Source organism: Hakea prostrata, chromosome 6 (assembly GCF_041222555.1).
Source record: "Hakea prostrata isolate BN-2017 chromosome 6, UWA_Hpros_2, whole genome shotgun sequence".
Lineage (NCBI taxonomy): Eukaryota > Viridiplantae > Streptophyta > Magnoliopsida > Proteales > Proteaceae > Hakea > Hakea prostrata.
The window spans coordinates 25868729-25895335 of NC_142605.1; the positions used below are offsets into that span (position 1 = coordinate 25868729).

General features: G+C 36.6%; 3 protein-coding genes across 6 annotated transcripts; all 3 read left to right on the top strand.

Moving 5' to 3' along the window:
* Positions 1-4592: 4592 nt before the first annotated feature.
* On the top strand, positions 4593-7021 carry LOC149012914 (glutathione S-transferase F12-like). The gene is made up of 3 exons (XM_089159666.1): positions 4593-4867; positions 5798-5846; positions 6498-7021. The coding sequence occupies exons 1-3, from the start codon at positions 4721-4723 to the stop codon at positions 6959-6961; spliced, it is 660 nt and encodes a 219-aa protein (XP_089015792.1). The 5' UTR covers positions 4593-4720; the 3' UTR covers positions 6962-7021.
* Positions 7022-10345: 3324 nt separating this feature from the next.
* On the top strand, positions 10346-21055 carry LOC149012915 (glutathione S-transferase F12-like). Of its 3 annotated transcripts, none has more exons than XR_016174033.1 (8): positions 10513-10586; positions 17232-17692; positions 18158-18226; positions 19855-19944; positions 20045-20146; positions 20270-20569; positions 20670-20742; positions 20835-21055. XR_016174033.1 is itself a non-coding variant. In XM_089159276.1 (3 exons), exons 1-3 carry the CDS (start codon positions 10440-10442, stop codon positions 12656-12658), a joined length of 660 nt encoding a protein of 219 aa, XP_089015402.1. In that variant the 5' UTR covers positions 10346-10439; the 3' UTR covers positions 12659-12867. The 3 variants fall into 3 exon arrangements, 1 of the variants encoding a protein (XP_089015402.1); XR_016174034.1 differs by lacking the exon at positions 10513-10586 and having other exon boundaries at positions 16634-17280; positions 17559-17692; XM_089159276.1 differs by lacking the exons at positions 17232-17692; positions 18158-18226; positions 19855-19944; ... (2 more) ...; positions 20670-20742; positions 20835-21055 and adding exons at positions 11510-11558; positions 12195-12867 and having other exon boundaries at positions 10346-10586.
* On the top strand, positions 16043-26350 carry LOC149012916 (glutathione S-transferase F12-like). Of its 2 annotated transcripts, none has more exons than XM_089159275.1 (3): positions 16043-16287; positions 25181-25229; positions 25857-26350. In XM_089159275.1, exons 1-3 carry the CDS (start codon positions 16141-16143, stop codon positions 26318-26320), a joined length of 660 nt encoding a protein of 219 aa, XP_089015401.1. In that variant the 5' UTR covers positions 16043-16140; the 3' UTR covers positions 26321-26350. The 2 variants fall into 2 exon arrangements, with proteins under 2 accessions (XP_089015401.1, XP_089015400.1); XM_089159274.1 differs by lacking the exon at positions 16043-16287 and adding an exon at positions 23970-24249.
* Positions 26351-26607: the final 257 nt, after the last annotated feature.

Below are 26607 nucleotides of genomic sequence, written 5' to 3' on the forward strand. Positions count from 1 at the left end.
GTCCTAAGTCCTAAATTTTCTAAGTCTTCTTGCTTGAACTTGATTTATATTCTTGAATTTTCTTGTGCTTTAATCTTCATACTCATCTTGATTTAGACTCCTTGTTCAACTTGGCTTGAACTTCATTTTGGGCTTGAGCATCCGGTGAGTTGGATTAAGTCCACTTGCTTTCATATTAAACTAGACATACACAACTCAATATAGACATTAGTACTCCAAGTTTGTTATCATCAAAACTAATGGAGGGAGTTGTCTGTTTGCATCGTCTCTCTCTCTCTTTCTTTCTCCGCTCTAAGAAACCCTAAGGACCAAGCTGTGCTTTGAGGCGGAGAGTCTCTGTCTCTTTGTCTCTTCTTCATCTTCTTCCTCTCCTCCTCTCTTTGCCTTTTCATTCTTCTTCCTTATCTTCCTCATTTCTCCTACCTCCTCTTCACTTTTTTGAACTATTTCTCCTTCTTCCTCTTTCTACTTTCTCCACCGTTTTCCTTTTCTTTTTCCTTATTTCTTGTAGATGCCTGCTTTGGAAGCAACTCCCTCGGATCTGGAAGTTTTGATGTTGCGTGCCCATGCTCTAGCCTTTGTACTGCTACTGGTTGCCACCATCGCAGCTCCTGCAACTTCCTTAGCCAAAGCCTCTACCGCAATATGTGGCCACAGATCTGGAAATGGAAAAGTCACCATTGCCAAAGCACGAAATCAAGCGGTAGAATTTCTTTGCGTGTCCGACTTCCCACTCGATCTAGTATTTGTTCAAACTATAGTTGCTCTGCCCTTGTGGCGTGTTATCTCTCCGCCCATGTGGCGTGTTAGTCTCCACCTTTCTGGTGTGTTTTTGCCTATTTGAGAGTTTGTGATGGATGATGCGTTTCTTGCGTCTTTTGAGCTTATTAGTTGTTGTTGTATTAACAAATTTATTTCTAAGGTTTTATTGGGGTTGACCATACCTTAACTTGGATGACCTTGTCTATAGCATATATAACAGTTGGTCAAATTTTGCTCCTTGGTTTCAAATGTTTCTGTTCAACCCTTGTGTTTTCCATGCTTCTATCTTTCTCTTTGCTTATTCTTTTCTTTTCTTTTTCTTTCTTTCTTTTTTTTTTTTTTTTTTTTTTTAGTTTAATGAAGATCAAAACTAATGGAGGCTGATGTGACATTGCTAACATAACATTTTCCAATACCTTTATTCCACCATCGTCTTTAGTTTGTAGTGTACGTTGTGAAGCAAACAAATGACACGTGAAACACCTAATGTTTGTAGGGTTTTTTATTTTTTATTTTTATATTTTGTTTTATTTTCTTTCATGTATCGAACGTATTCAACTGCTAGGCAAACACTTTGACAAGGAAGGCTTTAATTATACCATGTATGATTGTTTGGCCCGATCATGAGTAACATTCTACCCCCAATTCAGTGTTATATACGATAGGTTACTATACTATTCTTTTTTTTTTTATAATATAATATTCTTATTTTTAGGGTTTTTTTTATACTTTTTTATATTCTAATTACTAAAACGAAAAACAGTTATACTACCATGCGGTGATTGTTAAGAGAATATATATAGTTTTTTAATGTAACAGACACCAAAAAAGTGTCACTTTCTCAATTCATAAATACAAGAAATGTATTGCTATCAAATATGGTCGTTAGGCTCATTAATGTTGCAATTATTTGGTTCTTTGAGGTCTATTAATAGGAGCCCCCACCAAAAAAAAAAAAAAAAAAAATTGTAAATTCAACTGTAAATTTAGCCTTTACGAGAGTTACCTTATAGAGGAGCTTAACATAAATTTACTTTTGACCAAGAAAAAAAAATGAATAGAAATAATTACTTTGATGCTTGCAATTGAAGCAAATTTTTCAAAAAGTGTTTCAAGCAATAGCCTTCCAAATTTACTCTAAGATTAAAAATGTCAAGGAAAATCTGTTAATGGCCATCCTTTTATCACTTTTGAAGTGAAAATCCCAGTTAGATAGAGAGAACTTGTATCATTTGATGGGAAAATGAAACCAATTAGAGAACCAAACCGTACTACCTTTAGGAAAAGTCAGTTGATAAGAATATTGACATGAACTTGCTTTGTCTCTCTTAATATAATCTCAGCTTATCCCAAACAAGAAAAGAAAAAAATGGTGTTCACAGCCACATCTTTTACAGACTTAGAACAGCAAGTTTGTGATGAACCAACTCTTCACCTACAGCTATACCGTGCCCAAAACTATTGCACATAAACACCTTGATTTTAGGTGAATCTTATAGCTCCAAATTCAATTCCAATATTTCCTTTTCGTGTTAGGCCGAGAATGAAGGAGGAATTGAGAGAATTTCGCATGTTTTTAAGGAAATGGTAAGGTACATTTACTTGATACTGAATATATCAGATTTTAATTTCACTCCACATAAATTTTTCCTCTGGATTAACTAGGCTTTATCAGGAAGGAATAAAGAAATTATCAAGCAAATCCATTTTCCACCTTCTACTTTCAACATCAAGTAAATCAAATACCTTGTCAAGATCATAGTTGGAGGCTTTACTAACCTTTGAAATATGGAAGAAGACGAAGGGATCCAATTATGTTGAAAACGATTGAGGAATCTGCATGCACACCAGAACTGTTGTTGTAATCAAAATACTCCTTTAGAGCTTAAACGTACAAGAAGTACTTTCTTTAAGGTATTTAGACACCCTGAATTATGCAATACGGGCTCTAAAAGTGTCTTTCTTTAAGGTATTTAGACACCCCGAATTGTGCAATACGGGTTTTAAAAGTGTCTTCATCCCAAGATAATTAGGTTATGTTCACTGCTTAACAGAATAACAGAGAGAGAGAGAGAGAGAGAGAGAGAGAGAGAGAGAGAGAGAGAGAGAGAGAGAGAGAGAGAGAGAGAGAGAGAGAGAGAGAGAGAGAGAGAGAGAGAGAGAGAGAGAGAGAGAGAGAGGAATTATGTGTGTCAAGAATGAGCACGAAATTGAGTTTATATAGAGCCCCAAAGGCTGTGGGTGAAAGGGAGAAGAATTATGTGTGTCAAGAATGAGCACGAAATTGAGTTTATATAGAGCCCCAAAGGATGTGGGTGAAAGGGTAAGGCTGTGAGGGTACCTTTCAGCTGACCTCCTGAGAGTGCCACTCAAATAGCCACTCAAATGGCCACTCAAATGGCATCTCTATGTATTCACCCCAGTAGTGGGCTTTCCAGAATAGGGCCCATGACAAACTGGGCCTTCCGGATCAATATATATATATATATGGCAGGGTCACTATAGGGTTCAAGCAAATTAATTACGTGGGCTCTTACTATATATAAACCATATAATCAAATCCTCTCAACCCGATGTGGGACTAAATAAAACCATGGATAAAAGATATAATTAAAATAAATATTTATATAAAGTTTTAAACATATTTACAACAAACTATCCTCCCAAATGAAGATTTGATTGCCATCTCTCACGATCCATAACACTTCTTACTCCAATCTAGTTGGCAAAGAAATTGAGTTAGGGAAATAAACAGTTTTGATACTTTTAGCCCATCTCGAAATTTCATTTGTTTCGGTTGTTAGCAGTCCAGTATAAAGACCTGGGGAAATAAGCCTAAAAGATGAGAAGAGGGAGGGGGAGAATGTTCTTCATTCGATCGTTATCAGTCCAGTATAAAGACCCGGGGGCAAGGTTTAAAGTATCCCACGATACCATACGATACTAGCCGATACGTATCTTTATTTGATCCAACCGATATGATACATCTCGATACGTCTCTCCATTAAATACACTAAAATACATTAGCCAGAGCGATATAATACTCGATACAGGACGATACGTCTCTTAAAATCACCTGACCGATACGATACTCGATACTGATACTTTAAACCTTGCCCGGGGGTACATAAGCCTAAGAGATGAGAAGAGGGAGGAGGAGAAGGTATGGAAGTACAGAGATTCAAACCTAAGACCATGAATTAGGACCTCAATATATATATATATATATATATATATATATATATATATATATATATATATATATATATATATAAAAGTACCACCACTGTGTTAAGAACACGTCACGCTCATCCCGATCTATCTCGGGGCATTTTCAAAGGGAGAGAAAAAGGTTGCTGTTGGTTTTCTTTATTAGTAGTCTTATTTGATGGCGGAAGTATCTAATGGACAAAATTCATTTTCTGTCCTACTTCAATTGTCTTTTGGTTATGCGAGGCCATCTTTGTCTATACAAGACAAAACATTTAAAAAGTGGAAATGATTGGCTACGTGGCTCATCTTTGCCCCTTGAAAACGGTTGGTAGCGACCAGTTAACCGCTAAAACGTGCCATCTCCCAATCTACGTTGAATTCCTTACTTCCACTTCCACCCTATAAAATTTAGGGTTTCGTAAAATTTTCATTCACTACGTTTCAGCATGGGGGATCATACAAGATTCTTATCCAACGGTTGAACACGTAGTACATGCAACCACGTGTGTTGTCATAAAGACGGAACGATGACATATTACATGCAACCACCGTTCTACACAGTTTGTTTATGTGACTATGTATTGTCAACTTTTAGCTTATAAAAAGGGTCAGGATTCATGGCTTTGCAGGAAATATCTGAAGATAGCCAACGTCTTGTGAGGTTTTCTTCTCTGTAGAAACAGTTTTCGATCCTTTTTGTTGTAATCTCTTGAAGCTTCTTGAAAGACCTTTCGAGTAGTAAAAAATGGTGGTGAAGGTCTATGGCCCTGTCGCTGCAATTTGCCCTCAGAGGGTACTAGTTTGCCTTCTTGAGAAGGGCGTCGAGTTTGAGCTCATTCCTTTAGATCTTGACAACTTGGAGCAAAAACGACCGGAGTTCCTTGCGCTTCAGGTTTTTATCTTTGGCCTACTGTGGTGCAGAGAGTGATGTCTCAGCTTTGTTATTGCTTATCCGTGGGTGTGGTGGATGTGTGTGTGTGTGGGAAGGGATGGGGGGTGGTGGACAGAGAGATGCATTTGTTATATTGTTTGTGAATGTGTAAGTACTGGTGGGTGAGTGGGCACGCAGATCCTCTACATCCAGCCTCTAAATGCCCTGTGGTACCAAGCAATCATCTCGGGTACCATGGGCAAGCGATTCATATCCTCTACAATTTCCAATATTTTGTATGGATTATGTGGTAGTTAGTTATTCAATGGTTACAATTAAAACTCAACTAAGAGTGAATCTAATGAATCCATAAAACTTTTTTCAATTACGTCTCTCCAATTTTGTCTTTTTTTTTTTTGAGGAGCTTAATTTTAGGGAATCATTAGATTTACTTTTTAGTTGGATTTTAATTGTGACCGTTGGATAATTATTTGCAATGTGTCACAATCCTAAATAAGAACTAAAGGGAATTGTACGAGGCAGGAATTATAGAGGATGTAGATTCCACAAGTAAGTCATCCAGCGGTGGGATGTATGGATGCACACCTTGCCTAGATGCAGAGGATCTGGATCCAGTGGGTGGGTAGAAGGGGTGGGAGATCAAACCCAAGACTTTCTTGGTTTTACTGTCTCTACATAAAAGACTATCATCACTATATTAGAAGCACATCCATTACCCACTAGCTCTAACATCCACAGGAGTGTTTACCTAAATAATAACATTTAGAGTATACCCAATCACCATATACTTAAAAACAATGAAGTTTATAATTGCACTTCTTTAATGCAATATAGGCTTTTTCTTTCATAAAAGGAAAAAAAGTTCATAATTAATTTCTTTATTTATTTAGTTATTTTCCTGATTTTGATTTTGTGGAAATTTTTTTGCAGCCATTTGGGCAAGTTCCCGTGATAGAAGTTGGAGATTTCAGGCTCTTTGGTAAGATCATCATTAACCAACACCTTACCTTTTTATGTCTTTATTAATTCATTCATTTGGGTATTACTTGATGCATGCAACAGTACCTCTTAAGGTGAAAGTTTAGATAATTTCATAAAGTGATTTACCAAACAGGAATGATAATTTGACGATTAATTTCAACGCTTTAAACTGCATGGAAACAGATCAAGAGTGTACTGTCATACATCTCCTTGATGATTAATGTACCTTTTGGTAGTCTTAACTCTTAACAATTTCCAAATTTTTGTCCCAACTTATACGGAAAAGAAACAAAAAATCGATTTAGACTGAAAGTTGACGACAAATTGTACCAAATTTTGAATCAACCTTTTGGTATTATAACGTGCTATTCCTTTACCTAAAAAAGCTGGCAAACTTCCGTACTATTAACTCAATAACAACCCCTCATGTACCAGATTGAGCTTTCATTTTCTAAGTTTGAGTTTGGATCACTAGAACTGAACTTGCAACCCTAGAGGGCCACATACCTTAAAGGTGGGGGAGGGGACCATTTTAAGTGTTAGTATTTGGATCGATCATATACGGGTAAATCTTTATTGATATTAATTTTAGTTCTAGTTTAGCAATAGTTACTTTTTATTTATGCTTAATTATCTTATAACCTTGCAGAGTCGAGAGCAATCATGAGGTACATTGCATCAACCTATGCTGATCGTGGCCCTAATTTGCTGGGAAAGACACATGAAGAACAAGCTTTGGTTGATCAATGGATTGAAGTTGAAGCACACAACTTCAATGATTTAGTTTTCACTTCAGCATTGCAACTCTTCATCCTTCCAAGGTTGGGACAGCATGGGGACATGAACTTGGTTGATACTTGTGAGAAAAAGCTGGAGAAAGTGTTCGATGTCTATGAGAAGCGTTTATCGGAGTCCAACTATCTCGCCGGAGAGAGCTTCACACTCGCCGATCTGACCCATATTCCTAGTATTCAACTGGTAATGGATAAACTTGGAATGAGCCATCTGGTGAGAAGAAGGAAGAATGTTATGGCATGGTGGGAGGATATCTCCAACAGGAATTCTTGGAAGGAAGTCAAGAAGCTTATGGGATGCTATTCAGTTGAAGCTTGAACATCTTTGCTCACTACTAGGCTTATGACATAATAAGCTATGATTTTACCCCCACCCCCCCCCCCCCAAAAAAAAGAAAGAAAGAAAAATAAAAAAAATAATAGTAAGCTATGAAAATGCTAAGTAATGAATCTTATTTTTCCTTGAGTTTATGTTGCTTAATGATAGATTATCATGTATTAGCATGGAATTTAAGGATTAATGTAACAATATCAGGAACTTAGGAAGTCTGTGTTGTTCTCTTGCAAAATAAAATGCTAAAATTTCTCTGAATTGATCAATGGTCTGTTTGCAATGTTGAGATTGAAGAATTACAATACTACAAGGTTCTACCAAATTGAGTCAATAAAGACCCAAAATATCTTGGGAAAATTTCTACCCAAAAAAAAAAAATCGTGGGAAAATTATATGATTATCTAATATTGAGTTTCATTTTACACGTTGTCTACCTTGTGTTTGATTTTATAAAACTAGATACTTTAGGTTTTGTGTTTACAAAACTAGCCAAATCAGTTCGTTTCATAGATCTTGTTATTTGTTTTGACATTTTTGCCCTTAGTTCCATTATCAGCACTGCATCTCTGCTCTCTTCATCTTCCATACATCACTAAAGTCGGTCACTATCCCATTTTGAGATTGTGATCACCTCCTCGTCAGGAGAGAACAATGTGCTAAAAAAATTATAAATGTAAAACTCTCAATGGGTCACGTGTGTGGCCCACCCTCTATTATGTGGTTCAAAAGCTCTAGGGGAACACATTCTCCTTTGATGGGAGCTGATTTGGACTCTCTCATTATCGCCACCACCACCATTTCCATGCCCTTGAACTCGTAATAAGTTTAAGGGGAGAAAATCTCCAATGGTATAACCAAAGAATCAAAGTAACATATCTTCACATGGAACATGATGGAGGGAGAACTGAAAATGTGATGCCCCGCTTCTTTTTATATTATTATTTTATCATTGTGTTGGAATGTTTCAATTTTCAAATTATTAAAGGATCATGGTAGTTGGATCATGTGTCTAGAGGGTTGACTTAACGGTTCAACTAAATGGTTCGAGTGTAATTAAATGATAGCTTAAATGGAACTGGTTCCCAATTAGTATTTTGGTCGAGATTCGACATCTCTTGTGGGTCCCACAATGAAATAATTAGACTGAAACATAAAATAAGGAAATGATCAGCATAATTTTATGAACCTGGATATATTAATATTTGCATCCTTATGCGGGCTCTGCGTAATAAAATAGGGTGGGCCCACAAGCCTATAAAGAAGCCCACTAATTATTTAGTTAAATCTATAAACGTATATGTTATGTTATATTATACTATATTTATTTTATAAAATATGAAAAGTTAAGGAGAGAGAGAAGGTGGAGATGACACCTCCCCCTCTCTCCCGCCTCCTCACGTGGAAGACAATGAAGTGTCTTCTAATGCACGTACATATGAGATTTATAAAAAGGAGAGGAAGTGACAACTAGATGGTGTCTTCATTTCATATTATTATTTTATATAGAGAAGTGAAAAGATAGAACTATGTGGAAGTGAGAGAAAGAGAAGAAAAAGAGATAGTATAGAAAGAGAGAAGAGAGAAATCAAGTGGAGAAAGAGGGAGTTATAAGAGACAGGAAGAGAGAGAGAGCTGAAAGGGACAAGAGGAGAGAGAGCAAGCGAGAGCAGAGAGAGGAGAAGTGGAGAGGAGAGAGAAGAGAAAGAGATGAGAGAAGAGAGAGAGAACGCAGAGGGAAAAAGACAGAGGAGAGGAAAGAAAAAGTAAAGAGAGAGAAAGAGAGGGAAAGCCTGTGTGGTTTTCGCGTACTCGAAAATAGCCGATAATCATCCTAAATACAGGAGAAAGGGTAGGCTTTCACTAAGTCAACATCAAGAGATGTACATGGAACATGAACATATAAATGATATTGACCAACCTATGTATGTTATAAGTGGGTGATTCTACTTAGTAGACAGGTAGCATTCACATGTTAATATAAAATCTATCTTATTTATTCATTGATGCAATCTATGAAAAGTGCATGATATATTGTTTTGTGAATAGAACAAAAATGCATGGGATTGAATGACAGCTTAAGAATTTGATTTAATTGTTTGAATTGAAATGTTGGTAGTATGCATGAACTGTTAAATTTCCAATTTGAAATGATGTTTATGTTTGTTAAATTTAGAATTATCATGTTCTTTTATTTAAATGATTGGATTGTATGAATTGTGTCTAGTCTTATTCAGATAAGGCTAAGTGATGATTGATGCAAGAGAAACATTGAAATGGACAGGATATAGTAATGCAATGCTGAAATTGAATATAAAACGAAAGAAAGAAAAGGGAAGAAATAATAAGAATAAAGAAATAAATAAAATGTTAATGGTTTTTGTAAGTCCTGGTACTCAGTGTACCCAAATGGGAGGGTATGAAGCAAAACTGAAATGTGAAAAGATAGACTAGACCAATGATGGTATCCTGTGAAGAACACTTAGGTTTAACTTACCAGTTCATTCATCCGAACTGAATTCTTTGTAGCCGGTTTAACGGAAAAACATAAGAAATTCTTCAAAGGCTTTGACATTTATTCTGACATGTGGCATCCATCTGGAGCGGCCGCTTGATGGCCATTGGCCGCTCCTTTGATGGCCGCAGAAGATTCTAACCCGCACTGGGGGTTAGGAACACCTCTACGCGCATCTCAAATTTCGGGGCATTATAAACGGGAGAGAAAGAAGCTAGGTTGCTTTTGGAAGAAGCTCTGCATTTTCTCTATTAGTTGTCTTATTTGATGGCGGAAGTATCTAATGGACAAAATTCATGTTCTGTACCTAGCTCCAAAGTCCACACATGATGTTGTTTTCTAATCAACTCAGGCTTCACGACGACACTGCCCGTCTGTAGAGACGCAAAGCCTGACGACACTGCCCGTCTTTAGAGACCAAATCTCAAAATAAAAGTAGCGGGAATTCAATTTGTCTTTTGCTTCTGCGAGCCCATCCTTGTACAGAACACTTAAAAAGTGGAAATTATTGGTTACGTGGCTCATCTTTGTCCCTTGAAAACGGTTGGTAGCGACGAGTTTATCACTATAACGTGCCATCTCCCAGTCTCGATTGAATTCCTTACTTCCACCCTACAAAATTTAGGGTTTCGTAAAATTTTTATTCACTACGATTTCAGCATGGGATCAGACAAGATTCTTATCCAACGGTTGAGCACAGAGTTCACAACCACGTGTGTGGTCATAAAGACGGAACGATGACATATTACATGCAACCACCGTTCTACACAGTTCATGTGTGGCTATGTATTGTCAACTTTTCGCTTATAAAAGGGTCAGGATTCATGGCTTTGCAAGAAATATCTGAAGATAGCCAACGTCTTGTGAGGTTTTCTTCTCTGTAGAAACAGTTTTCGATCCTTCTGTTGTAATCTCTTGAAGCTTCTTGAAAGACCTTTCGAGTAGTAAAAAATGGTAGTGAAGGTCTATGGCCCTGTCGCTGCAATTTGCCCTCAGAGGGTACTAGTTTGCCTTCTGGAGAAGGGTGTCGAGTTTGAGCTCATTCCTTTAGATCTTGACAACTTGGAGCAAAAACGACCGGAGTTCCTTGCGCTCCAGGTTTTTATCTTTGGCCTACTGTGGTGCAGAGAGAGGCGCCTCAGCTTTGTTATATGTTTAATTATCTGTGGGTGTGGTGGATGTGTGTGTGTCTGTGTGGGGAAGGGATGGAGGGTGGTAGAGAGAGAGATGCATTTGTTATGTTGTTTGTGAATGTGTAAGTGCGGGTGGGTGAGCGGGCACGCAGATCCTCTACATCCAGCCTCTAAATGCCCTGTGGTACCAAGCAATCATCTCGGGTACCATGGGCAAGCGATTCGTATCCTCTACAATTCCCAATAATTTTTATGGATTATGTGGTAGTTAGTTACTCAACGTTCACAATTAAAACTCAACTAAGGAGTGAATCTAATGAATCCGTAAAACTTTTTTCAATTTCGTCTCTCCTTTTTTCTTGAGGCGGTTAATTTTAAGGATTCATTTGATTTACTTTTTAGTTGGATTTTAATCGTGACTGTTGGATAATTATTTGCGATGTATCACAATCCTAAATAAGAACTAAAGGGAATTGCACGAGGCAGGAATTATAGAGGATGTAGATTCCATAAGTAAGTCATCCAACGGTGGGATGTATGGATGTACGCCTTGCTCAGATGCAAAGGATCTGGATCCAGTGGGTGGGTAAAAGGGGTGGAAGATCAAACTCAAGACTTTTTTGGTCTTACTATCTTTACATAAGAGATTATCATCACTATATTATACGCACATCCATTACCCACTAGCTCTAACATCCACAAGAGTGTTTACCTAAATAATAACACGGTATACCCAATCACCATCTACTTTAAAACAATGAAGTTTATAATTGCACTTCTTTAATGCAATATAGGCTTTTTCTTTTAAGGAAAAAATAAAATTCATAATTAAGTTCTTTATTTATTTAGTTATTTTCCTGATTTTGATTTTGTGGAAATTTTTTGCAGCCATTTGGGCAAGTTCCCGTGATAGAAGTTGGAGATTTCAAGCTCTTTGGTAAGATCATCATTTACCAACCCCTTACCTTTTTATGTCTTTATTTATTCATTCATTTGGGTATGCTTGAGGCATGCAACTTAAAAGTTTAGATAATTTCATAAAGTGATTGACCAATGATTTTAACGCTTTAAACTGCATGGAAACAGGTCAAGGGTGTCGTGTACAGTGTACTGTCATGCATCTCCTTGATGGTTAACGTACCTTCTGGTAGTCTTAATTCTTAAAAATTTCCAAAAATAAAAAAATTTTATTTCCAACTTATGGGGAAAACAAATCGATTTAGACCGAAAGTTGACGTACAAGGGTACCAAATTTTGAAACATGAATACACCTTGTACGATTCCTTTACCTAAATTAGCTGGCAAGATTCCGTACTATTAACTTCAAATAGACCCCACAATAACAACACCTTATGTACCAGATTGAGCTTTCATTTTCTAAGTTTGAGTTTGATCACTAGAATTGAACTTGCAACCCTAGAGGGCCACATACCTTAAAGGTGGGGGAGGGAACCATTTTAAGTGTTAGTATTTGGATCGATCATATACAGGTAAATCTTTATTGATATTAATTTTAGTTCTAGCTTAGCAATAGTTCTTTTTATTTATGCTTAATTATCTTATAACCTTGCAGAGTCGAGAGCAATCATGAGGTACATTGCATCAACCTATGCTGATCGTGGCCCTAATTTGCTGGGAAAGACACATGAAGAAAAAGCTTTGGTTGATCAATGGATTGAAGTTGAAGCACACAACTTCAATGATTTAGTTTTCACTTCAGCATTGCAACTCATCATCCTTCCAAGGTTGGGACAGCATGGGGACATGAACTTGGTTGATACTTGTGAGAAAAAGCTGGAGAAAGTGTTCGATGTCTATGAGAAGCGTTTATCGGAGTCCAACTACCTCGCCGGAGAGAGCTTCACACTCGCCGATCTGACCCATATTCCTGGTATTCAACTGGTAATGGATAAACTTGGAATGAGCCATCTGGTGAGAGGAAGGAAGAATGTTGTGGCATGGTGGGAGGATATCTCCAACAGGAATTCTTGGAAGGAAGTCAAGAAGCTTATAGGATGCCATTCAGTTGAAGCTTGAACATCTTTGCTCACTACTAGGCTTATGACATAATAAGCTATGATTTTACCCCCCACCCCCCCCCGAAAAAAAGAAAGGAAGAAAAATAATAATAATAATAGTAAGCTATGAAAATGCTAAGTAATGAATCTTATTTTTCCTTGAGTTTATGTTGCTTAATGATAGATTATCATGTATTAGTATGGAATTTATGGATTAATGTAATAGTATCAGGAATGTCTATGTTGTTCTCTTGCAAAATAAAATGCTAAAATTTCTCTGAATTTGATCAATGGTCTGTTTGCAATGTTGAGATTGAAGAATTACAATTCTACAAGGTTGTACCAAATTGATTCAATAAAGACCCAAAAAATTAAATCATGGGGAAATTTCTACAAAAAAAAATAAATAAATAATCGTGGGAAAATTACATGATTATCTACTATTGAGTTTCATTTTACAACATTGTCTACCTTGTGTTTGATTTTATAAAACTAGATACTTTAGGTTTTGTGTTTACAAAACTAGCCAAATCAGTTCGTTTCATGGATCTTACTATTTGTTTTGACATTTTTGCCCTTAGTTCCATTATCAGCACTGCATCTCTACTCTCTTCATCTTCCATACATCACTAAACTCGGTCACTATCCCATTATGAGATTGGATCACCTCCTCGTCAGGAGAGAACAATGTGCTCAAAAGAATTCAAATGTAAAACTGAGAAGTGGGCCACGTGGGGCCCACCCCCTATTATGTGGTGCAAAAGCTCCAAGGGAGCACATTCTCCTTTGATGGGGAGGTGATTTGGACTCTCTCATTATCACCACCACCACCACCATTTCCATGCCCTCGAACTCGTAATAAGTTTAAGGGGGGAAAATCTCCAATGGTGTAACCAAATAATCAAAGTAACATCTCTTCACATGAAACATGATGGAGGGAGAACTGAAAATGTGATGTCCTGTTTCTTTTTATATTATTATTTTATTATTGTGTTAGAATGTTTCAATTTTAAAATTATTAAAAGATCATGGTAGTTGGATCATGTGTCAAGAGGGTTGATTTGATGGTTCATCTAAATGGTTTGAGTGTAATTAAATGATAGCTTAAATGGAATTGGTTCCCAATTAATATTTTGGTCGAGATTTGACATCGCTTGCGGGTCCCACAACGAAAGAATTAAACTAAAACATAAAACAAGGAAATGATCAGCATAATTTTATGAACCCGAAGATATTAATATTTACATCCTTATGTGGGCTTTGCGTAAAAAAATAGGGTGGGCCTACAAGCCCATAAAGAAAGCCCACTAATTATTTAGTTAAATATATATACGTATATGTTATGTTATATTATACTATATTTATTTTATAAAATATGAAAAGTTAAGGAGAGAGGGAAGGTGGAGATGACACCTCCCCCTCTCTCCCGCCTCCTCACGTGGAAGACAATGAAGTGTCTTCTAATGCACGTACATATGAGATTTATAAAAAGGAGAGGAAGTGACAACTAGATGGTGTCTTCATTTCATATTATTATTTTATATAGAGAAGTGAAAAGATAGAACTATGTGGAAGTGAGAGAAAGAGAAGAAAAAGAGATAGTATAGAAAGAGAGAAGAGAGAAATCAAGTGGAGAAAGAGGGAGTTATAAGAGACAGGAAGAGAGAGAGAGCTGAAAGGGACAAGAGGAGAGAGAGCAAGCGAGAGCAGAGAGAGGAGAAGTGGAGAGGAGAGAGAAGAGAAAGAGATGAGAGAAGAGAGAGAGAACGCAGAGGGAAAAAGACAGAGGAGAGGAAAGAAAAAGTAAAGAGAGAGAAAGAGAGGGAAAGCTGTGTGGTTTTCGCGTACTCGAAAATAGCCGATAATCATCCTAAATACAGGAGAAAGGGTAGGCTTTCACTAAATCAACATCAAGAGATGTACATGAAACATGAACATATAAGTGATATTGACCAACCTATGTATGTTATAAGTGGGTGATTCTACTTAGTAGACAGGTAGCATTCACATGTTAATATAAAATCTATCTTATTTATTCATTGATGCAATCTATGAAAGGTGCATGATATATTGTTTTGTGAATAGAACAAAAATGCATGGGATTGAATGACAGCTTAAGAATTTGATTTAAGTGTTTGAATTGAAATGTTGGTACTATGCATGAACTGTTAAATTACCAATTTGAAATGATGTTTATGTTTGTTAAATTTAGAATTATCATGTTCTTTTATTTAAATGATTGGATTGTATGAATTGTGTCTAGTCTTATTCAGATAAGGCTAAGTGATGATTGATGCAAGAGAAACATTGAAATGGACAGGATATAGTAATGCAATGCTGAAATTGAATATAAAACGAAAGAAAGAAAAGGGAAGAAATAATAAGAATAAAGAAATAAATAAAATGTTAATGGTTTTTGTAAGTCCTGGTACTCAGTGTACCCAAATGGGAGGGTATGAAGCAAAACTGAAATGTGAAAAGATAGACTAGACCAATGATGGTATCCTGTGGAGAACACTTGGTTTAACTTACCAGTTCATTCATCCGAACTGAATTCTTTGTAGCCGGTTTAACGGAAAAACATAAGAAATTCTTCAAAGGCTTTGATATTTATTCTGACAAGTGGCATCCATTTGGAGTGGCCGCTGGATGGCCATTGGCCGCTCCTTTGATGGCCGCAGAGGATTCTAACCCGCACTGGGGGTTAGGAACACCTCTACGCGCATCTCAAATTTCGAGGCATTTTAAACGGGAGAGAAAGAAGCTAGGTTGCTTTTGGAAGAAGCTCTGCATTTTCTCTATTAGTTGTCTTATTTGATGGCGGAAGTATCTAATGGACAAAATTCATGTTCTGTACCTAGCTCCAAAGTCCACACATGATGTTGTTTTCTAATCAACTCAGGCTTCACGACGACACTGCCCGTCTGTAGAGACGCAAAGCCTGACGACACTGCCCGTCTTTAGAGACCAAATCTCAAAATAAAAGTAGCGGGAATTCAATTTGTCTTTTGCTTCTGCGAGCCCATCCTTGTACAGAACACTTAAAAAGTGGAAATTATTGGTTACGTGGCTCATCTTTGTCCCTTGAAAACGGTTGGTAGCGACGAGTTTATCAGTATAACGTGCCATCTCCCAGTCTCGATTGAATTCCTTACTTCCACCCTACAAAATTTAGGGTTTCGTAAAATTTTTATTCACTACGATTTCAGCATGGGATCAGACAAGATTCTTATCCAACGGTTGAACACAGAGTTCACAACCACGTGTGTGGTCATAAAGACGGAACGATGACATATTACATGCAACCACCGTTCTACACAGTTCATGTGTGGCTATGTATTGTCAACTTTTCGCTTATAAAAGGGTCAGGATTCATGGCTTTGCAAGAAATATCTGAAGATAGCCAACGTCTTGTGAGGTTTTCTTCTCTGTAGAAACAGTTTTCGATCCTTCTGTTGTAATCTCTTGAAGCTTCTTGAAAGACCTTTCGAGTAGTAAAAAATGGTAGTGAAGGTCTATGGCCCTGTCGCTGCAATTTGCCCTCAGAGGGTACTAGTTTGCCTTCTGGAGAAGGGTGTCGAGTTTGAGGTCATTCCTTTAGATCTTGACAACTTGGAGCAAAACGACCCGGAGTTCCTTGCGCTTCAGGTTTTTATCTTTGGCCTACTGTGGTGCAGAGAGGCGCCTCAGCTTTGTTATATGTTTAATTATCTGTGGGTGTGGTGGATGTGTGTGTGTCTGTGTGGGGAAGGGATGGAGGGTGGTAGACAGAGAGATGCATTTGTTATGTTGTTTGTGAATGTGTAAGTGCGGGTGGGTGAGCGGGCACGCAGATCCTCTACATCCAGCCTCTAAATGCCCTGTGGTACCAAGCAATCATCTCGGGTACCATGGGCAAGCGATTCATATCCTCTACAATTCCCAATAATTTTTATGGATTATGTGGTAGTTAGTTATTCAATGTTCACAATTAAAACTCAACTAAGGAGTGAATCTAATGAATCCGTAAAACTTTTTTCAATTTCGTCTCTCCTTTTTTCTTGAGGCAGTTAATTTTAGGGATTCATTAGATTTACTTTTTAGTTGGATTTTAATTGTGACCGTTGGATAATTATTTGCGATGTGTCACAATCCTAAATAAGAACTAAAGGGAATTGCACGAGGCAGGAATTATAGAGGATGTAGATTCCATAAGTAGGGAATCCAACCATAGGATGTATGGATGCACACCTTGTCCAGACGCAGAGGATCTGGATCTGATGGGTGGGTGGAACAGGTGAGAGGGAGGAGCAAAGAGACAAAAATTCAAACCCAAGACTTTCATGGTCTTACTATCTCTACATAAGAGATTATCATCACTATATTAGAAGCACATCCATTACCCACTAGCTCTAACATCCACAGGAGTGTTTACCTAAATAATAACATTTAGAGTATACCCAATCACCATCTACTTTAAAACAATGAAGTTTATAATTGCACTTCTTTAATGCAATATAGGCTTTTTCTTTCATAAATGGAAAAAATTAAGTTCTTTATTTATTTAGTTCTTTTCCTGATCTTGATTTTGATTTTGTGGAATTTTATTGTAGCCATTTGGGCAAGCTCCCGTGATAGAAGTTGGAGATTTCAGGCTCTTTGGTAATATCATCATTTACCAACACCTTACCTTTTTATGTCTTTATTTATTCATTCATTTGGGTATGCTTGAGGCATGCAACAGTAGCTATTAAGTTGATAATCCTTTTCCGTATCCGTATCCTAAAATATTTCTAAATAAAAGAATTCCCGCGCGCTATAGGTTTGATGTTCCCGCTAAAGTCCCTCTCACTCCCACTCCTCCGATATACACTCATCCTCTCTCTCAAACCTAAACCCAGAAATCCTAGCTAAAGTCCATCTCACGCACTTTTCTTAAGGAAGTTCGGGCTTGGCGATGGGATCCCTTTCATGGCTTCGAAACGGTAGAAGTGGAAGAACAAGAAGAAAGCTTGTTGCTGTTGCTGCATCATCTTCTCAATCGCTGCTGGGGCCTCATCTTCTCAATCCATCGGTATGTTTCCAACCGAAAATCTATCAGGGCCTTTACTGAATCTGGTCCATTAGACAGCAATAAACGCCATTAAACAGCATCTGGTCCTTCAATATTGGAAGGTTTTCAATTGCATTCTTCGAAAGGGGTTTTTACATCTTCAATCAAAGGGTTTTTGACTCTTCAATCGAATGGGGGGTTTTTTCCTCTTCAATCGAATTGTCTTTTGCTTTCATTCAAATTGTTTTTTGCTTTCAATCGAAAGTGTTTTTTCCTCTTCAACCGAAGTGTTTTTTGCTTTCAATCGAATATGTTATTTCCTCTTCAATCGACATGATTTTTATTTTTATTATTTTTTTTATTTTTTATAATTGTTGTTGGTTAATCCAGAATTGTTCTCTGTTCATTTTTTTCTCTTTCTGAACTGATGAATCAACACAACTCTGATGTGTTGTTTGTTATTTCATGTTCGATCGCACGAGTCAGAATCTCATCGATGGTTCCTCCATTTTCTGTAGATACGATTGATCTCCTACCAATTCCAAATTTTGCAAGGTGAGTACCAATGGCTTCTACTGCTAGATGACTCAGTTTATGGACCCTGATTGGTCGTATATCTTGCTGGTTTGTAGTTCTCTGTGGTATTTAATCCCTGATTTCAAATCTGATTTTGTATTTAGGGATTGGATTATGTTTTGAACACACCCACAATTCTAAAACCTTATCTTTGTGTTATTTCACATGGTTCCTTCAAGACCCACAAATCTGATTTTGTATTTAGGGATTGTGATTTCTTGCATCGTCTTTAAACCCCCTAATTGCTTTGAGGACTTATAATTTGAGTCAATAATAACTGGGGTTGAGAGACAGGGGAAGGTGCCATGCTTCAGTTGTTTCATAAGCCATTAGAACTTTATTAGTTGCTTTTATTTTAGTGTGGGTCTCATTGTAAGCTTGATAGTGTTTGTATCGGATGTATTTTTGAACTCTTTGTTTCTTTTCTCTTTTTCTTTGAATGAGAGTTTGTAATTTTGATCAACGAAAATGGATTTACTTTTTTGGTAATGGGTGTTTACTAATTTTATACATCTTGTAAAATGTTATGCATTAACTTGTGAGAACAACAACCCGGTAGCAATACTTGAAAATTAGATATGCAAACTGTTCTTAAAGGGCAGCAATTGTAGCTTCTGCAGAATTTTACCAGAAACAAGGAGCCAAAGGAGAGAGGGGTGGTGTACCAGGCCTGCATCACAATTTAGGCAAGTCCAGTACTAGAATTAGGAGGAATGTGAGTTCAACTACCATATTAGTAAATGTTCTATTTTTAAGTCATATTAAATATTAGTCTTTTTATCCTCTGGAAATGCATTCTCTGTTTGAAATATTGGCAAATTAAAATTTGTGTTGGATTCTTAACAACCACCCCCTTCCCCCAAGAAAAAAAAGAAAGCATTAGATAAAAGAACTCAGCCAATTCAGTTGGATAAGGCAGAGATGCTGGTGTGCTCTTGACCTGGAGGTGGGCGTTGACTTGTCTGTTTTTTCTCAAGGATCCTAGGTGACCATGAGTTTTGTACAACATTTGATTGTCTATTGTACTTTTTAATGCAGTTTTTTTTGAAACTCAATTTTTGTTGTTGATTTAAGTTTGAAGGTTGGAGATGAAGTGTTTTACAATTCAAACCTCATCCATAGTTCATATATACATTACAAAATCTTGAATTACAAGATTCGGAAATTAGAAGCACTTGAAACGAATTTTCAGTTTAGATCTAATATGATTAGTAAGTGGTGTATGTACTAGATAACTAGAGTTTCATTCAACCCTATTGAAAATTAGGACCACTAATCATCCGTACAAGTGAATTGCTGTCACACTAATTATATATTCTAGTTTTTGTCATTTGCTAGCTAGGCACAAGATGCTTGCAATTCATATGTAAGATATCACAGTAGATGTTCTTGGAAGAGGTTTGCCCTGTTTCCAAATGGAGGGGGACTTATGTAAAATGTCATTAATATATTTATGAATTTTATATTTTAAATCATTAAATTTGAATTAGATAATTGCAGATAGACAACAAGGCAGTAAGGGTGGAGTGTGCTATAGGAATGGTGCTTATTAGGTTTCAAGATTCTTTTATAATAATTCATTACTTATTTATCATTTTTGCTTGTAGAGTCGCAGTACAAGAAACAAGAATAATCGCAAAAATCAAGGTCCACCACATACTGTAGGTCAGAAGGGTTTACGAATTCGCCATGAAAATGTAATATTTGAAAAGCTAACTATAGAACTCTTATATTTTATATATTTATAAATATTATAGTATCAAATATTTAACTGTGATCTTTACAATGTTAAAACAGCTGAAAGAAACTGGAGTACAACTAGACCGTGATGGTTTGTACATAATCACTCATGAACATGCAGATGGACATCCAGTTGATGAGATTGCACAAAAAACAATTGTATGTTTTCCTTCATTTTTTATTTATGTTTAAATCAAAATACGAGTTAGCTAATTTTTTTTTCCAAATAAAATCAAGCATAATAAATGTGTATGATATGTATATTTTATATGTTAATTGCAGGAAAAAATCAAGGAAAAGAAAGCAGAAATTGATGCCTCTCAAGGTAATGGCGAGAGTAATAATTGGGGCACCGACATCTTTTCTCAAGTGTTAAAGAAAGATAAACGTAGACGCATTCAAGGGCTAGGATTGGGAGCTAAGCTTACCTCTAAGGAAAACATAAGAGAAGATGATCCTAAACAAGTTACTTTTCTGAAAAATTAAGTTAATATGTTAGAAGCTCAAGTCACTAGGATTTTTTCGATTGTTAAGCAATCAAATCCAGATTGTCAGATGGAAGATTTTTCAACTGAGGAACAGGTAATGTTTCTAAAACTATATCTATCTCTAAAGCTTATTTTATTCCTAAAATTTTATGATTCTTGTTATTAATTTTGCAAATATTGTATCCCTATGATAGGGGCTTAATCATTTCAATAGTCATGAAGAAAATCACTCTTCTAGGAGCAATGATGCATCTTGTTCTCATGAAGGTAATTGATACTCTAAGCTATGGGTTTCTCATGAATTTTTGTTACAATATTATTAATTATTATTTATTTATTTATTTTTATATTGATTGCAGGATAATTTATTAAGAAGTTGATTCAACCACTGCAGAGTTGCACATAGCATAAAGCACAGAGGCTTGGATCGACTAGTTGATTCTAGTGTTTTTTTTTTTAAGTACATTTTGAACTTTAGCATAGACCCTTTATCTAGAATTAAGTTTTAATTTGCAGTTATTCTAGTTTGAGTCAGTTGGATGACAAGTAACTTTCTTTTTATTTTTAAGTTGTGTATGGATTTCAGATGACAATGAATTCAGTAAATATATAATTGTTGCGAAGAAATGTATATCTACTAATTCGTGTCTATATATGTTATAGCATCTATAAAGAGTTTGTACTTATCAACTTTATAAAACCATCCACACTAATATTGGTACCTAGATGACCTGTGAATACATTTATAGAATAAAATCTGTAGCCACATCTTCATTGTGGATGAAATTCATACAAATAAATTTCCACACCTAAAGCATTGTAGCAGAAACATTCGTAGTTAATATACTATAGATTAGCCACGGAAATGTCAGTCGCTACAATGTGTATACCAAGAAGTGAGATGCAAAAACATCCGCAGCTAAATAGCCACGGAAACATCTGGCGCTATAATATGTGTAGTTAGAAGTTAGCCGTAGAATATCCACAGTTATAGTTTTCGTAGCTATAGAGTAGCGGCGGTAACATATGTAGTTATACTTTCCGCAGCTAGAGGATATATAATCGTGGAGTTATCTGTCGCTACAATATGTGTAGGTAGAAGTTAGTTGCGGAAACGTCCACGGTTATATTTTTCGTAGCTATAGGGTAACCGCGGAAACATCCGCAGTTATTTTTTCCGTAGCTAAATGATATATAACTACGAAAATATCCATCACTTCAATATGTATAGCTAGAAGTTGGGTGTGGAAATATATGTAACTAACAATCTGTAGCTATAGATATAGCTACAGAATTACCTGTAACTAAAAAACCATAGCTATAGACAACCTTGTACATGCAGTATTTTATATGTAGCTACTGCGTTTGCGACGGAGCCTATTGCGACAGATAATAAACCGCATGTAATCTGTAGCTATAGGCTATTACTACGGATTTCGGTACATTTTACTGCGGAAAATTCCGCAGTAATATGCCCTTTTTGTTGTAGTGTTTTGACACATCATTGTTCATCTATCGTGCAAATGGGAAACTTTTGTTACTCTTACTCTATGACGATGACATAGTGTTAACAGGGAATGACACGATCTTTCTTATGGATTTTATTACTCAACTTGGAAGTCCTTTTGCAATTAAAGACTTGGGTAGTTTGCATTACTTTCTTGGGATCCAAGTATCTAATACTCATCATGGGCTTTTCTTGTCACAAGAAAAATATGCAAGGGATTTGTTACACCAAGCTCAATTAGAAGATGCAAAACCAATGCCTACACCTATGGTGGCTCGTTCTTCTTCTAGTCATACAACATCTTTTTCAGATGTTACTTTATTTCGTAGTCTAGTAGGAGGTCTTCAATACCTCACCATGACAAGACCGGACTTATCTTATGCGGTTAATTCCATTTGTCAAGTTATGCATAGTCCGACACAAACTGATTTTGTATTGCTCAAGCTTATACCTCGCTATGTTCATTAATATAAGAAACAAGTGCCCCCCCCCCCCCAATTTATTGTAAATTCAACAGTTTTAGTCTTTAAGAGAGTTACCTTAGAGAGGTTAACATAAATTTACTTCTGACCCCAAAAAAAAAGTGAATAAAAATAATTACTTGGGTGATTGCAATTGAAATAAAATTTTCACAAGCGTTTGTTTCAATGTCCACCATATTCGTTGGATTCCAAGCAATATAGCCTTCCAAATTTACCCTAAAATAAAAAATTAAAAAAAAAATGTCGAGGAAAATCTGTTAATGGCCATCCTTTTATCACTTTTGAAGAGAAGATCCCAATTAGATTGAGAGAACTTGTATCATTTGATGGGAGAATGAAACCAATTAGAGAACGTAACATACCATACTCCCTTAGAGAAAGGTCAGTTTATAAGAATATGACATGAGCTTGCTTGTCTCTCTTAATATAATCTCAGCTTATCCCAAACAAGAAAAGAAAAAAATGGTGTTCACAACCACATCTTTTACAGCCTTAGAACAACAAGTTTGTGATGAACCAACTCTTCACCTACAGCTATATCATGCCCAAAACTATTGCACATAAACACCTTGATTTTAGGTGAATCTTATAGCTCCAAATTCAATTCCAATATTTCCTTTTCTCGTGTTACGCCGAGAATGAAGGAGGAATTGGGAGAATCTTACATGTTTTTAAGAAAGTGGTACATTTACTTGATAGTGAATATACCAAATTTGCCAATGGAGGATTAGTAGAATGGTAAGAACATGACTTTTCAGTGGAGAGATTGTGGGTTCAACCATTGTTGGTGGCATCTGTAATAGCACATTTGAATAAAAACTAGCAAAAAAAATTGAGTTAGGAAAATAAAAACTTTTGATACTTTTTAGCCCATCTCGAAATTTCATTTTTTTGATCATTTTCAGTCCAGTATAAGGAGGACCTGGGGGTACATAAGCCTAAAAGATGAGAAGAAGGAGGGGGGAGAAGGTTGCTTTTGGAAGAAGCTCTGCATTTACTCCATTAGTTGTCTTATTTGATGGCGGAAGAATCTAATGGACAAAATCAATGATGTTTTCCAATCAACTCAGGCTTCACGACGACACGGCAGTCTGTAAAGACGCAAATATAAAAATAAAAATAGCTGGAATTCAATTGTCTTGCTTCTGCGAGCCCATCTTTGTCTGTACAAGACAGAACACTTAAAAGTGGAAATGATTGGCTACGTGGCTCATATTTGTCCCTTGAAAACAGTTGGTAGCGATGAGTTTATCACTATAACGTGCCATCTTCCAATCTATATTGAATTCCTTACTTCCAACCTACAAAATTTAGGGTTTCGTAAAATTTTCACTCACTACGTTTCAGCATGGGATCATACATGATTCTTATCCAACGGTTGAACACAGAGTACACAACCACGTGTGAGGTCATAAAGACGGAACGATGACTTATTACATGCAACCACCTTTCTGCACAGTTTATGTGGCTATGTATTGTCAACTTTTAGCTTATAAAAAGGGTCAGGATTCATGGCTTTGCAGGAAATATCTGAAGATAGCCAACGTCTTGTGAGGTTTTCTTCTCTGTAGAAACAGTTTTCGATCCTTCTGTTGTAATCTCTTGAAGCTTCTTGAAAGACCTTTTGAGTAGTAAAAAATGGTAGTGAAGGTCTATGGCCCTGTCGCTGCAATTTGCCCTCAGAGGGTAATAGTTTGCCTTCTGGAGAAGGGTGTCGAGTTTGAGCTCATTCCTTTAGATCTTGACAACTTGGAGCAAAAACGACCGGAGTTCCTTGCGCTCCAGGTTTTTATCTTTGGCCTACTGTGGTGCAGAGAGAGGCGCCTCAGCTTTGTTATATGTTTAATTATCTGTGGGTGTGGTGGATGTGTGTGTGGGGTGGGAGGGGGTGTTAGAGAGATGCATTTGTTATATTGTTTGTGAATGTGTATGTGCGGGTGGGTGAGCGGGCACGCAGATCTTCTACATCCAGCCTCTAAATGCCCTGTGGTACCAAGCAATCATCCCGGGTACCATGGGCAAGCAATTCATATCCTCTACAATTTCCAATAATTTTTATGGATTATGTGGTAGTTAGTTATTCAATGGTCACAATTACAACTCAACTAAGGAGTGAATCTAATGAATCCGTAAAACTTTTTTCAATTTCGTCTCTCCTTTTTTCTTGAGGCGCTCAATTTTAGGGATTCATTAGATTTACTTCTTAGTTGGATTTTAATTGTGACCGTTGGATAATTATTTGCGATTTGTCACAATCCTAAATAAGAACTAAAGGGAATTGCACGAGGCAGGAATTGTAGAGGATGTAGATTCCACGAGTAGGTCATCCAGCGGTGGGATGCATGGATGCACACCTTGCCCATATCCAGAGGATCTAGATCCAGTGGGTGGGTAGGAGAGGTGGAAGAGAGGAGCAGAGGGACGGATATTCAAACTCAAGACTTTCTTGGTCTTACTGCCTCTGCATAAGAAATTGTCATCACTACATTAGAAGCACATCCATTACCCACTAGCTCTAACATCCATAGGAGTGTTTACCTAAATAATAACATTTAGAGTATACCCAATCACCATCTACTTTAAAACAATGAAGTTTATAATTGCACTTCTTTAATGCAATATAGGCTTTTTCTTTCATAAATGGAAAAAATTAAGTTCTTTATTTATTTAGTTCTTTTCCTGATCTTGATTTTGATTTTGTGGAATTTTTTTGTAGCCATTTGGGCAAGCTCCCGTGATAGAAGTTGGAGATTTCAGGCTCTTTGGTAAGATCATCATTTACCAACACCTTACCTTTTTATGTCTTTATTAATTCATTCATTTGGGTATGCTTGAGGCATGCAACAGTACCTATTAAGTTGAAAGTTAAGATAATTTCATAAAGTGATTTACCAATGCTTTTAACGCTTTAAACTGCATGGAAACAGGTCAAGAGTTTACTGTCATGCATCTCCTTGATGGTTAACGTAACTTCTGGTAGTCTTAACTCTTAACAATTTCCAAAATTTTATTCCCAACTTATGGGGGAAAAAATCGATTTACACTGAAAGTTGACGAATACTGGTACTAAAGTTTGAATCATGAATACACCTCGTACGATTCCTTAACATAAAAAAGCAGGCAAGATTTCGTACTATTAATTCCAAATAGACCCCACAATAACAATACCTCATGTACCAGATTGAGCTTTCATTTTCTAGATTTGAGTTTGGACCACTAGGACCAAACTTGCAGACCTAGAGGGCCACATACCTTAAGGTGGGGAGGGGACCATTTTAAGTGTTAGTATTTGGATCGATCATACACAGGTAAATCTTTATTGATATTAATTTTAGTTCTAGCTTAGCAATAGTTACTTCTAATTTATGCTTAATTATCTTATAACCTTGCAGAGTCGAGAGCAATCATGAGGTACATTGCATCAACCTATGCTGATCGCGGCCCTAATTTGCTGGGAAAGACACATGAAGAAAAAGCTTTGGTTGATCAATGGATTGAAGTTGAAGCACACAACTTCAATGATTTAGTTTTCACTTCAGCATTGCAACTCATCATCCTTCCAAGGTTGGGACAGCATGGGGACATGAACTTGGTTGATGCTTGTGAGAAAAAGCTGGAGAAAGTGTTCGATGTCTATGAGAAGCGTTTATCGGAGTCTAGCTACCTCGCCGGAGAGAGCTTCACACTCGCCGATCTGACCCATATTCCTGGTATTCAACTGGTAATGGATAAACTTGGAATGAGCCATCTGGTGAGAGGAAGGAAGAATGTTATGGCATGGTGGGAGGATATCTCCAACAGGAATTCTTGGAAGGAAGTCAAGAAGCTTATGGGATGCTATTCTGTTGAAGCTTGAACCTCTTTGCTCGCTACTAGGCTTATGGCATAATAAATTATAATAATAGTAAGCTATGAAATTCTAAGTAATGAATATTATTTTTCCTTGAGTTTTTGTTGCTTAATGATAGATTATCATGTATTAGCATGGAATTTATGGATTAATGTAACAGTATTAGTAAGTCTGTGTTGTTCTCTTGCAAATTAAAATGCTAAAAATTTTCTGAATTGATCAATGATCTGTTTGCAATGTTGAGATTGAAGAATTACAATTCTACAAGGTTGTACCAAATTGATTCAATAAAG

What these genes read in the sequence shown, in the direction of transcription:
- LOC149012914 (XM_089159666.1), top strand. Translation starts at nt 4,721, where the DNA reads ATGGTGGTGAAGGTCTATGGCCCTGTCGCTGCAATTTGCCCTCAGAGG. An exon ending in CGGAGTTCCTTGCGCTTCAG is followed by an intron (nt 4,868 to 5,797) that starts GTTTTTATCTTT and finishes ATTTTTTTGCAG; the next exon opens with CCATTTGGGCAAGTTCCCGT. An exon ending in TGGAGATTTCAGGCTCTTTG is followed by an intron (nt 5,847 to 6,497) that starts GTAAGATCATCA and finishes ATAACCTTGCAG; the next exon opens with AGTCGAGAGCAATCATGAGG.
- LOC149012915 (XM_089159276.1), top strand. Translation starts at nt 10,440, where the DNA reads ATGGTAGTGAAGGTCTATGGCCCTGTCGCTGCAATTTGCCCTCAGAGG. An exon ending in CGGAGTTCCTTGCGCTCCAG is followed by an intron (nt 10,587 to 11,509) that starts GTTTTTATCTTT and finishes AATTTTTTGCAG; the next exon opens with CCATTTGGGCAAGTTCCCGT. An exon ending in TGGAGATTTCAAGCTCTTTG is followed by an intron (nt 11,559 to 12,194) that starts GTAAGATCATCA and finishes ATAACCTTGCAG; the next exon opens with AGTCGAGAGCAATCATGAGG.
- LOC149012916 (XM_089159275.1), top strand. Translation starts at nt 16,141, where the DNA reads ATGGTAGTGAAGGTCTATGGCCCTGTCGCTGCAATTTGCCCTCAGAGG. An exon ending in CGGAGTTCCTTGCGCTTCAG is followed by an intron (nt 16,288 to 25,180) that starts GTTTTTATCTTT and finishes ATTTTTTTGTAG; the next exon opens with CCATTTGGGCAAGCTCCCGT. An exon ending in TGGAGATTTCAGGCTCTTTG is followed by an intron (nt 25,230 to 25,856) that starts GTAAGATCATCA and finishes ATAACCTTGCAG; the next exon opens with AGTCGAGAGCAATCATGAGG.